This window comes from Eutrigla gurnardus (assembly GCF_963514095.1).
Source record: "Eutrigla gurnardus genome assembly, chromosome: 6".
NCBI lineage: Eukaryota > Metazoa > Chordata > Actinopteri > Perciformes > Triglidae > Eutrigla > Eutrigla gurnardus.
Window position 1 is genome coordinate 30,496,334 of NC_139920.1, and position 12,937 is coordinate 30,509,270.

General features: G+C 41.7%; 1 protein-coding gene across 2 annotated transcripts; it reads right to left on the reverse strand.

Moving 5' to 3' along the window:
• Positions 1-678: 678 nt before the first annotated feature.
• Positions 679-12,215, reverse strand: bsg (basigin). 2 transcript variants are annotated; one of them, XM_084011657.1, is made up of 9 exons: positions 11,994-12,215; positions 7,992-8,342; positions 6,080-6,248; positions 5,118-5,206; positions 4,842-4,978; positions 4,380-4,656; positions 2,107-2,131; positions 1,953-2,025; positions 679-1,813 (listed from the first exon to the last, which is right to left on the reverse strand). In XM_084011657.1, exons 1-8 carry the CDS (start codon positions 12,058-12,060, stop codon positions 1,965-1,967), a joined length of 1,176 nt encoding a protein of 391 aa, XP_083867783.1. In that variant the 5' UTR covers positions 12,061-12,215; the 3' UTR covers positions 679-1,813; positions 1,953-1,964. The 2 variants fall into 2 exon arrangements, with proteins under 2 accessions (XP_083867783.1, XP_083867784.1); XM_084011658.1 differs by lacking the exon at positions 7,992-8,342 and having other exon boundaries at positions 11,994-12,209.
• Between the last annotated feature and the right edge of the window lie 722 nt (positions 12,216-12,937).

Consider the following 12,937-nt stretch of genomic DNA (forward strand, 5'->3'; position numbering starts at 1 on the left):
GCTTCAGGTTTAGCGTTGCTCTTCGTTAAATGGCTCCACCTTGTGGACAGATAGACACATTGCACCAAATCTTCCTGAACCCCCAAAGATCTTTTTCTATCAACATAACTTAGTATATAGCCTGCTGCTTTTGTGACGCCACTGATCTTTACCTGATGCATTTATTTCCCCCTTTTGTATCAGAATTACCCCCTTTTTTTCCGGTTTTAAATACCTTTCTGCAGCAGGTCAACAGTTAGGTTTTCAAACCAAGATCAAGCTAATTGTAGACGCTCGTTGATGCAGTGAGGAAAGTCTCAGATAATCAGGCATATCCACAGTTCTGCTGATCAGGAACCCAGGTCATGCTTTATGAGCTTTTATCAAGCGTCTGTGTCGTCAAGTCAAGAAGAATGGAACTTGAATGGATAGTACGTTGAAAACTACAGAGCCACAGTAGACATCTTAAAATTAGGTGGAATAAGGTTTCGGGTAGAGAAATACCCAATTCTTTAAATGTTTTCTTTGGGAATAAGTGTTTACGTTCGTTATGTAACAATCTATATAGAAATCTATAGATACAGTTCATCATCAGATCATTCAGGTCATTGTTAGCAAAAGATTCAAATGTCATTTCAATTTCTTTTATTCCAAGTCAGTCTGTCAATTGAACAAAAGCAGAGCAAGTAATCAAACGCGTTAAATCGAATACCTTTATTCAGATTGTGCAAGCTGTACAACAGATGACGTTCCATGTACTTGGATGGTACAACATTTACACAATTCTGGATAAGTCTCTTTTTCTTCATCGGTGTAACTCTGCAATGGTAACATCCAATCACAACACTAATCAGTTTAATGGAACATATGGCTTCGGAATCTCTACACAGTGAAGGGAACAGACGACGGTGCAACAACTGCACAGGTTTCATTTCAGATCACAGAGTGAGAAAGAAAACCATTTTATTCAATGTTTACCTGCTGAACTGAATTCAAGTTGCGTTCAATGGGAAATAACGGCTGTTACAGCTCTTGCACTTGGTCCTTCACAATCCGGTTTTACCCGGCTTGAAATCAGCAACAAAAACCTGCTGGTGGCTAAAACTTTGATTTAAAATGTGTGAATTACAAAAGGAAATAAAAGCTTGATTTTTGTTTTTAAAGGAGAGATCCTACTAAAAAGTACTGTAATTTCTTACGGCAACAAAACCTTTCACAAATTAAATCTTCATAATTTCTGCATTTCATATGAATTTACACACAAAATAGAAATGGTGCGTGTTAGTGTTAAGGCAAAGCGAAAAACTCTGCTAAGGGAGGTTAGCGGTGGCGTAGGAAGAGGCTAATCAAGTGATTAAAAACGCACTCTGCTGGAAAGAACGGCAGTGATTAATCCGGATCAGAAAAGGTTCAGATCCTCTGAGCAGAACTTGTGCTGTTTTACAAGTAACCATTCCTGACGTGAGAATAGAAAAAGCAAAAGACCCGAAAACTGTGAGGTCAGTGTCGGAAGCATCGCCATTAACAGAAAACCACCACGAAAGAGGCATTCCTCACATGAACTTCTAATGATTTTACAACAAACACACACTTTTGCTAGAAAGGCATTTAAACTCATGCAATATTTGCCCCCGCGGCCTCAAGCAGAAATTACTTCACACTATGTTCTGTGGCTGCACAATGTGGAGAAGAATATAGAAGAAAAAAAAAAACAAGAGGAAATCATTCAGTTTCTTAACAACACCCAAGCACAACATGGTACTTTAAATTGCAGGGTGCACAGCATAATGTGCCACACGACGGCTGAATCCCGGACTGCCATCTGGGTGTCCATCTAGGATAGAGAGGGAAAAAAAAAAGGTTGCACAAATTAAGAATTATAGTCGTTTCAAAAACCTTTTGTCTTATACCGTTTCCAAGTACAGATGTAGAAAACACAACACACTGAAATTCAAGAAAATCTTCCCACACACCTCTTTCAGCTTCTAATTAGAATTCCTTTGCCTCACATTCTTGTCTTTGTGATTTGTAGTAGAGTTGCTCTTCCTAAAAAAACAGAGCAAAGCATAAGTTCTGTGAAGAAGATCTTAAATGGCAATCAAAGTACTGAGATGTGAGTGTACTCACAGAGGAGCAGCTCCTGAGTCGTCATCTGGACCGCCGTGAAAGATCAACGCAGGAGGGCAAAACAAAAAAACAAGAGTCAGCTGACAGAAGGTTACGTGTCGGTTACTGGTGTGAGCATTACGTGCCCCCCCACCCCCCACCCCACCGATGATGGAAGCAAATGTTAGAACATGACATCCTCTGCAACATGACTCCAATGAGGTTATGATGAAATCCAACTAAACATGAACTGAAGCATGCACAACCCGTTTCAATGAAAGATGCATCTCAATCCTGGGGAAATCAATTCCACACAAAAATCAGTCTGTGACCTTACTAAAGGTCGTTTAACCAACTCCTGGATGTTTCTTCAGGTAATAAGACTGCTATTGGTGAACACACATAGTCCAGAGTCACCCCGCAGCATCACAGAGGCTCATGCAGGACAAGCAGAGTACACCAAGGCTACACTGAAGAGGCCGCATCAAGATTTAAAAGAGGTTTAAAGTGGCAGCGCTAACGCACAACTGGCAGATTACGTGGACTTCTCCACACCAGAGCAAAAGCACAGAAACACAAAGTAAAGCTATGGCCGTGGTCAGATGGTGAACGAGACGAATGTAAATGATGTACTGACCTTGAGAAGAGGTTGCCTATCATTTATCATGCAGAAATGTGCAAGATGCAGAACGCATGCAGACAGAATGCCAGAAAAAAACCTCTCACTTTTCAACCCGTTGCAAGTTCATGTCAATCCGTTAACACTAGCTCACGTGTCTCATTCGACTCTTTCATTGGCTCAAACACATGGTTTCTTTTTATGACGAATAGAAAGAGCAGATATATTTCAAGCTTGCTCTGGTTGCAGGGCCAGTGAAAGAGTGACCAAATCTTTGAGCACATTCCTCTTAGAAGTGGTGACTATGAAAGCAGTAGCTTATGTTCTCTCCACGCGGTCATCTCAGCTCAACCACTTCAGTCTGACATGCAGTTTTGTCCACTTACCAAAATGCAAAATCAGCAGCGAACAGAGAAGTCAAAATGTAAATAATAAAAATAATAGTTTCTATCACAGATTGATACACAAACGTGGGAAGCTAACTCCTGATCTTTATTTGAAGAACTGTAAATAATAGCAAAACTAAAAGACAACAAGGGTTCATATTGAATGCATGCAGCTGGTCGATGCATCCCCGCCTTAAAAGGGGAACGCCACCTAAATGAAGAATTCCAGTGAATGACTTCCAGGGCGTTTGGGAAGGTCAGTGTGAACATGAGCTGCTCTCTCTGAAAGCCAGAAACCAGAGAACTTAGACAAACCTGTGACATCATGGAGCTGCTCCATGGACAGTGACTGGGAGACCCTCAGAAGGTTTGGTTTATTTTTATACATAACCAAATTGTATTCCAATGCAACCATATGGTCTGAATGTTCCCCTGCATGCTCTCAGTGTCACCTATAACACATTTCCCCAATCCACTGTCCATGGTGCAGTTCCAGACTTCATATTTCATGATTTTTTAGCACACTCAAATTTAAGGTTTTAGAGAAAGCTGCTCGTGTTTAATAATATTTGTGGACTGTCGTAGGAATAACATTCATTTTGAAAATAAAGGCTTTACTGTAATTGTCTCCATCTTGCCACTAAGGGGCAGTAAAACTCATTTCAGTTAGTCTACAGTTTGATTGTTGGAAGATTAATGTCTTCTGTAAATTCAGAGTGAGAACAGGGGATAGAGGTAGATAGAAACACCTACCCAAACTATACATCTACCTACTGGTGGATAGTTTCGTCAGCCGATTGGCAGCTAACTATTCATGATATGGGGATATACCACCACAACCTGTGCAATTAGTAAAATTGCAACATGGCCAGTGAGTTTTGGAATTCACCAATGCTTGTGATCATCTAACAAATAAATGCATCAGGTCTACGTAGCAGCACTGATGGCGTCGGGCATCGGTGAGGAGATGAACTACGACCCGGGAGGCCCAGTAATAACACTAAGAGCAGGTTATAGTACTACAAGACATCTGTGATAAGTTGTTGCAGCTGTAATCACTTCATCTTATGTTCCGTTGTACCATAAAAACAGTAAAACTAACCCATTAAAGTAAAAAAAGAGTAATGTAATCTTGCATTTGCAGCACCATGATGGTCAACTCATTTGCAAAGCCTCTTCTTTTGTTATTCATCCTTGAACCCCTGACAATGTCGAGAGAGTGATCTCATTGGAATTAATGCAAAGTTTTGTCACACTACATAGTGGCGGAGGCAGCGTGGCGTACGTACCGTCGTTGACCTCATCAGGCTTTCTCCTCTTCTCATAGATGAAGATGATGGTCACCAGGATGATGACCTCGGCCACAATGCCGAGGAAGGGCCACAGAGCAGCCAACCGACTGCGGACGCGCAGGTGGATCTTGTCACTGGTTGTGCCGATTTCATTGGTTCCAGAGCAGACGTATTCTCCAATGTCGTTTTCCATGCTCAGGTCATTAACGGTCAGCGTGGTCTTATTAGGGGTGCTCTTGATCTCATATTTGTCGGTAGTGCCGTTGATGATGGGCTGAGGGTTATTTTTTAAAGCAACAGTCAGTAAAACAAATGGAGAGACCCGTGTGACCACTCATTTCATTTTAAGTATTGGACATACAGCATACATCAACTAATAAACCATCACAGTACTTTAGAACAGCAGATCAAATGCATCATTCAAGATAATCAAAATGACAAGCTTGACAACATCCGTACCGTTTGGGAGCCATCTTCCTCTTTGAACCAACCCCAGTCAGTGGGCAGTGGATAGCCGTGGCTCACACACACCATCACCCCTTTGTCATTCTCATTGCCGTGCTCGGAGTGCTTGTAGGCAGCAACATGAGGCAGTGCTACAGCAAGGAGGGAAAGTTTGTGAATTCATATGTAGGATACTAATCAGTAACTACAACATCACGTCTTCAACCAAGATGGTTAACCCCCCAGTGTAAACATGGATTAGAAGTGAACGGATATTAATGAATAACCTACTTTTGACTTCAATCGTCTGCTTGGCCTCGGGGTCAGTCAGGAACACACATTCATACTTTCCACCAGAACTGTGGGTGATCTTGTCCAGGCTATGGAAAGAACAAAGAACAAAGAATGTGAGGACTTGCAAGAACTCAGAACTTCTCTGCAGACCTAGCAGGGAGTGACTTTAATGCCAGAGATTCATTTTCTTCTTAGCCAAGTAAAAAATTCACAATAGGACCCTGTTTATGCTCAGAGGGCGGAGGTGACAAATAAAGCAGCTTGACCATGCAACAAATATTTCAAATTTCCCCTGGTAATCACAACCCCTTTGTTTGGTGCCGTTGTCCCGTACAGTTCTGCCTGCTCTCCCTAATGGGGAATTAAGGTCAGGCCAAGTGAGCACACTGCTAGGGGCGCTTATCCCTGCTGCCAAGACTACTGGCAAAGCTGCACGACTGCACAGTCCATCTCTCCTCTAATCACGAGCAGTGCATGCCTGAATGGCACCCCTAGCTTTGCTGCTAATGGAGGCAGCCAGGGAGGAAGGGAATATAGTGAAAGGGGGAGGGACTAGAAAAGGCAAAGAACATGAGTCCTCTTAAGATGAATGTTGACTATAGTAAGCAAGCCAGACGGCATAAGACTTAAATAAAAGGAATGGACTAAGACATGGTTGGGAAGGGGTTAAACGTCGTCTAAATCATCTTCAGGACACCAACGTATTAAAAAGGAAGCTGGGATTTGTATTTTCTTGGATGGGTCATGATTCAGTACTGCTAATCAGTGAATTAAAGAGTTGTCAGAACAAAGAGGCCTACCGGGGGGGAAATAATTCTGCTTGCGGGCTAGTGGGAAACGGCATATAAACACAACCAGAAGAGGGATGTCTATACCAGGAGAGGATGAGCACATTCATTGTCTAATAGTAACGACAGGGCAGATCTGCCCATATGGCACAGTTGAATGTAGCTTCTTACCGCAGGCTTGTGTATGCAGTGGAATCAATGGACTTGGAATCTTCAATGAGTTTGCCGTTGTATATCCAGTGGGAGCCCTTGATGGGAAGGTTGGACTCCGTCAAGTTGCAGCTGAGGACTGCGGAGGTCTGGTTGCTGACCTCGGAGGGTTCAGTAACGATGTTTGGGACTTGAGATAAACAGAGGGGAAAATATATTATTTATCATCCTTTTTGAAAATGTGAAAACTCAGTTTGTTGGCATCAAACAAAGTTTTAGCAGGTAACATCAACATCAATCAATATCGCCCTACAATCGGCAAAACCCAGCATATTTAATCAAAATTGAGTTTTAACTTAGATCTGACATCGTTTTACTGTAATAAAAACATGCTGGCGTAGAAATGTATACCCTCTGTGCTTTTTTAAATTTTCATCAACTGACTTAACAAACCCCAAAGCCCAGTATCTGCACTGTGGTGAGTAGTCGCAGCACTCTGCCTTTGTAAGCCAGAATAGCCTTTTTAATACCGTTGTACTGCATTACTGACCTGAAGGTATTGCCTTGAAATCTATCACAATCACTAGGTGCATACTTTTTTAATAGGTTCATTTTCAATATGGCTCTGGACACTCAACAGTTGTCTTTACAGAAATGAATGATTTGATGGAATAAAATGTCAGAGGGCACACCTCGTATATGACATCCCTATGCAGCCCCAGGGCTCACACTCATGGATGAGCACAGAAATACAGGGTCGGCAGGGTGGAAGAGGTCATCTATGAGATCATAGCATTTCTCAGGTTTTATTCTTACTCTCATCTCGGGGAATTGTGGTTCTGTTGAGGCGACAACTATTGAGTGGCCAAGCAGAAATTAACTACGTCCTTGGCATTACCGTACCAAACTTGAGAAGGAAAACAAACATGTTCTTACAAAGTAAAACCAAGAAAGCACTGAGACAGGTACAAGTTCTGAACATATGCACAGAACTTTCCAAGGAAGGTGGAAAGAGCTCCCTGAGATGGGGAGATCTGTCCCACCAACAGTAGAATGGAGGAGAGTATGGGAGGTGTACTGGAAATCTAACACGGTAGTCTACAACAAGGTCATGGGGAAGAGATTTTAATGCATGCAGAAGAAGCAACAAGAGGGAGATCAAATATTATTGGCAGTGTCACTGCCAATCATATGAGAAATGATGATGTATTTTTGGTTCAACTGGGATCAAGATACCAATTGTTTAAAAATAATTATTTTAAATGTGACAGAAAATAATACTGGACCACAAGGCAGAAAGATACCCCATGGCTGAGAGTTTTAATAATCTGTTGCCATCTTCTGTGCCTACCTTTCCGTAGGCTATAAGCCACAGGAATGGTCTACAAGCATAAACAAAGGGGGCATTTCCAATGTTAGTATCAATTAAGGAAAATGCACGGAAGAATAAATATCTACCAAGACGCAATACTAGTCCAGAAATCTGACACCCCTTTTTTGTTTTTCTTTAAAAACAACTAAATATTTATATTTTGTTCACATGCAAAAATGTTCCTGCAGGTGCCATTTGAAAGTTTCCAACCTTATGACCAGTATTATTTACAAGAATAACCCATCTTAGTGATACCCAAGCCTTGAAACATGGAAAAAAAGGCATCAGATTGAAGACACGTTCTGTGTTGGGGTAACACAGGATTAAGGGGCGACCCAGCATAACTTTATGACCAGGTTCGGGTACTACAGGACAACCGTGGAGCTTTTCAGGACAGGACAGGGAGAGTGTAGACTGGGTGAAGTGGAACGGAGAGGATGTTGGACCGGGAAGCATGGGAGTTGAGTGTAACAGGAGCTGAATGTCCAGGACTTCACTAATGAGGAGATAACAGCCAAGCTACTGTGACCGGAGTCTCCTCATACTTCCTCTGCCACTCACTTTCAATCACAATAATGTTTGCCTGCGAGCGGATCCACTTGATTTTTGGCGTCTTCTTCAGTTCATTGCGGTCGGGATCATTGGAAGCGCGGCACTCGTATGTGCCCGAGTCGTTGAGGGTGAGGCTAGTGAGATGAACGGTGCTTGTGGCGTGTGCTATGTATGTGGCATTTATTTGCACACGGTCATCCCGTCCGCCTTCAAAGAGCTGGGTGAAGGTCTCGTCGGGCTCTTCACCCTCTACAAACCACCACTGCACCTCGGGGATGGGGTTTCCTATGACCTCACAGTGCAGCGCTGCGCTGTCACCGATCAGCTTCATGCGAGACAGGGGAGACTTGATAAAGCCCGCTGAGCACCGTGGACAGTTGACCCAGCAAAACACATTTCAAGAGGTTTTTTTTTTTTTTTTTTTAAAGTGGTGGGTTTAAAGCAAGCCGGGTGATTTCATGGATTGGTGATAAAAAGGCCATGATGGAAGAAAGGCAAGCAAATAGGAAAAAAGAAAAAGAAACAAAGTTAATAAAAAGACAAATGAAATGAAAATATGAAAGTACACATAAAATAGATCAGCAGCATTTTCCTGCATTCCTGGTACTCTGACCCATCAAGATAAGATAAGAAATGCAACATAAAAAGGCAATTAGGGATGAGTCGAGCTGATATGAGAGCACAGCATCAAGTCATAGACTCAAGTTCCCAATAAATTATGCATCAAGTTTCATGAAGGTTATAATGTTTGCTTAAACCATTTTAGAACGGTGCTGAATCAAAAGATCTAATATGTGCTGCAGCTGAATTATACTACAATAGACCGGCTTTTGGTGATCTTCTCTGTGATACACTGAAACCATTACTGGTGGACTTTTATGTCAATTTGATTCACCAAATTAAGTGCCTTCATATGGGTGTTTGTTCACTTTAAAGGGCTTTTTATAGAAATTTCTCAATAATAAATGTTGGATTGGGGGTAAAAACGCTTGATCAAGACATCCCTAAAAGGCAAATATAGCTTAAGAAACAAAAAAAACACAAACAGAACATTAAAAGCATCCAATAGCAAAAACAAAAGATGTGCAATGAATGAAACAGAACATGAAGAGAAAAGCAGATGAGGTTGAAATGAAAAATAAATAAACATTTCACATAATAAAATTAAGTTAATGGATGAAAGCCGGACATGCATGTGTTTGGGGCCTTTTCCCTGTTGTGCTTTGTGTCATCTGACAGTGGTTATGGTGTTAAACTAGGATAACACGCAGCCTATTTTTCAGGACATTCTGCCACTGACCTCATGCAGGCTGAGCACATGACACCAATATACGTGCAAGTCAACAAATTCAATCCCCACTGAGAGGCCAATGCAAATATTGTACATTTTACACAGATGCTTTCACACAGAATAACATTGAAGACACCTTTGACCTTATACTAACACAAAGCAGAGCAAAAACCAGATGAAGTTCATCCTCCAGATCTAACCATCAACTCCTATCAGGTTGTTTCTGGAGTTTTATTGAATCATTTTTAAACGTTTTCTACATTCCCTTGATTAAAATGTACTTAAGTTTGTGGTGGGTAAGTTCCATTTGCAAAAAACTTCAAACCAAAACTTGCAGCAGATATTAATCAAAGACAAAACAAAACTGACAGACAGGATTCTCTATACCTATAGCATGGAGCCTTTCTAGCCGAGAGGCTTCCACCGACACCACCAAAGGTCACCTTCTTACAACAGGCTAAACGAAAGTCCAAATTAAATAGTCAAGGCCCGAGTCCTCCTAACTGTGTAGATGTGAATCCTGATGTGTAATTGATTGCTGTGCTCTTAAACATGAGAATCAGGTCCTTGCCACAAGGTTGATCAACTATTTTATACATGGTCAACAAACAGCTAAATGCCTGAACAATCACAAAAAAGCCTAGAAGTCTATAATTTTACCATACAGGGGGCAAAAAAGGTTCAATATGAAATGTTACAGAGATAGCATGAGATTTGTTAAGTAAAAAAAGGAGGCGCAAATAAATCCAAACTATGGGGATACATGCTTTATCTGCACAGAGTTTTTCAGCCAACAACCTCAAGTTGGAACTTACTGAGCCTTTTGAAAAGACAAAGGCTATAGAAGGTTTTATCCTCAAGACACTTTCAACACTCAAGTAACAAAGCCTATTGAAATGTTCACACTGAACAGGAAAAGCTCGTACAATGTAACCTGCTTTCCAAGATAAGATGGAGGCCAGCGGTTTCAATGTGATGAAAGACACATGGAAAAAGACACCTTTAAAAGAGTCTAATTCAATCTTTCATTTCAGTCTCACATTTAGTCAACGTCACTGTTTGGAAATGTATTAAAGAAATCCTAAGAGGGGGGAAATATTCATCACTTCAGCCCACATACATCCACTGAATGTGACCTTTCTGTCTATGTGGAGTGCACTAATCACTGTGTCAAGTGTAATCATTCAACTGTGGCGGACCACAGATTCGTCCCCACTATAAGCAGCATGTCAACTCCCACACCCCCAAAATACAAAAACCTGCTTAGACTGCAGGCCTTTATCATGAAAAAGAGAATTTAGGTCAGAGCAGGTCAGCAGCTGGGATCTCAAAATGGTGGTCAATAACAAAAAAATGAATCCACATTCACCACCATTTTCCAAATTAGTGGAATTAAACAGCCAGTACTTAAAACATCCCCACACAAAGCAGCCTCATAACCCACTTGTCATGCTAGAGGAGAAGCTGAAACCCCAGGGAAATCTAATTTTACTCCTAATCCACTCAGAGCTGCGTTAACAGAGTCGGTGACAATGAGTGCCATTTGGGCTCCCCGTATGTGTTTGACTCACATTTACACAACAGTCTGGTTGCTGGTTCCAACTCTCTGCATGATAGAAGCTGAGTTTACCCACCCCCAAGGAAACAGTATTTTTTCATGTCAGTGCATGTACTTGTCATCTCTCTTCACTGCCCTGGGATGACGAAACAGGACGGGCATGACTCAGTTTGAGCTCTCATTTTTCAATATTACTCCATTTTAAGTAGGTTAAAACGTAGTTAAGTTAAAGTTAATAAACAAGAAGAACACAGGCGAGTAAAATCCAGACCGAGTACAATGACAACTGAGTCTGTCCCCTTTACAAGAACATGTTTAAGACTCATTGGGGTGATCAGTCTTTACCAACAATTGATTGGTAGCTTTAAAAAAACACTTTAAAAAGTATTTAACATCACTTCCAAAAAACAAAACAGCTGACACACATGACAAATATCCAGATGTTTGTGACCATGGTGACTAAGCTAAGAGCTGTGTGTGAATAACGATTATCGAGTAACGATAATAGACGGCGACAAACTGACCAATCAATACGCTTGGTGTATTAGCCCTAATGTGCGACACAAAAATGACAGGAAGTCTCAAAATACTGCCGGCTGCCATCATCACGTGGGTCAGGCCTTCTGTCCGGATCAAGACAAACGCTGACCTTCTGATCGATTCTCACATTAAAAGCTCCGGGTTAAAAAGAAAGACGTTTATTTCACCCCGCGGGTGGAAACGACCGTTAGCGTTGATAACAGTGAAATGCGACCATTTCTAACGTGACGTAACTAATTACGGGGAGTGTGGACACAACAACACGTCACTGAACCACCGTGTAATGTCATCTAAAAACCAACGTTAACGCTCGTGTGACCGCTCCAATATTTAACGTGAAGAACGTTGTTACGTAACATTTAGCTGCATTCACGAAACGGCCGGTCAACCGTCCGAAAACGGGTTTTTCTCTACATTAGCTAAATGTGTCGCTAACACGAAAAGCAGCTAGCGCTACGTGACCGTGTTTGAGTAAAAATGTCATCCACAAAAAGATGCTCGACATATTTAAAACGCAGCGGACGTATCGTTAAAGCTGGAACCAGAAGAAACGAGTTAAATATTCGCAGTCAGGGCAAAGTCTTCACATCTTCGAGCCAACATGGCTGACACAAGCGCCTACCTGTGGACGCGTCGGCCCGCCAGCAGCAGCTCAGCAGCAGGGCAGCGGCAGCCCACAGGACCGTCATGGCGGAGGATCTGTTAGTGGTCGAAGAGCGGGACGTCGGATCTCTCTGCCTCTCCTCTCCGGAGCTGCCAGCGATGAAATGTAAGACGAAGGTTCCGCCGCGGAGACGATGTAGTCGGTTGTCCTCTAGTTGGACCTCGCGTACACGCCCCGATCAGCACGTACGCATGACGTGTGACGTACGGACGTCGTTGCGTCACACGCTCTCCGATTAGAGCCGTTCATACACATTTAGTGCTCATATTCATCAAATAAAGCCTTATTTAGGAACTTACATGAAAGGGTGTTGTTTTGCCATACTCGTAGGTCATTCAGGCTGTTTTAATTTAAGGAATGTATTTTATGAATTGGACATCTATGTCTAAAAAAGGTTCATTTTTAGAGAGAAACATTTCCTACTTTTCCTGTATGTCAGCCATCTCAATAAAAGTGACTGACGGTAAATGTAATATTCAAAGAATTAAATATGAGGTATCATCTCAATGGCTTAGTGTTAACATGCTAAAAGTTTCATTTCACAGAAAAAAAGAAAATACTAAGGACAAGAACATGATCAGCAGGAGTGGGAAATTATGCTGCACAGCAGTTAAACACATCTGGAGTGTGTTAAAAGTGATCACAGCTGGAGTTTGTAAAAAGAAAGTCACATCAAAGCAGATAAAACAGTTGAAATATTAGCAATACATACGGTGACGGTAGACGTCTTTTCATGGGGGTAGCTGTCAAATGAGACTTCTAGAGGGAACAATGAAAACATTTCTGCTGTTTTAGAGTCAAAAAATAGTTTGGAAATCTGACTTTGGCCAGACTTTAATCCTGTTAAATTTAAACAAATTACTACCCAGATAGTCCTCCATCCATGATATTACAGATGTGCC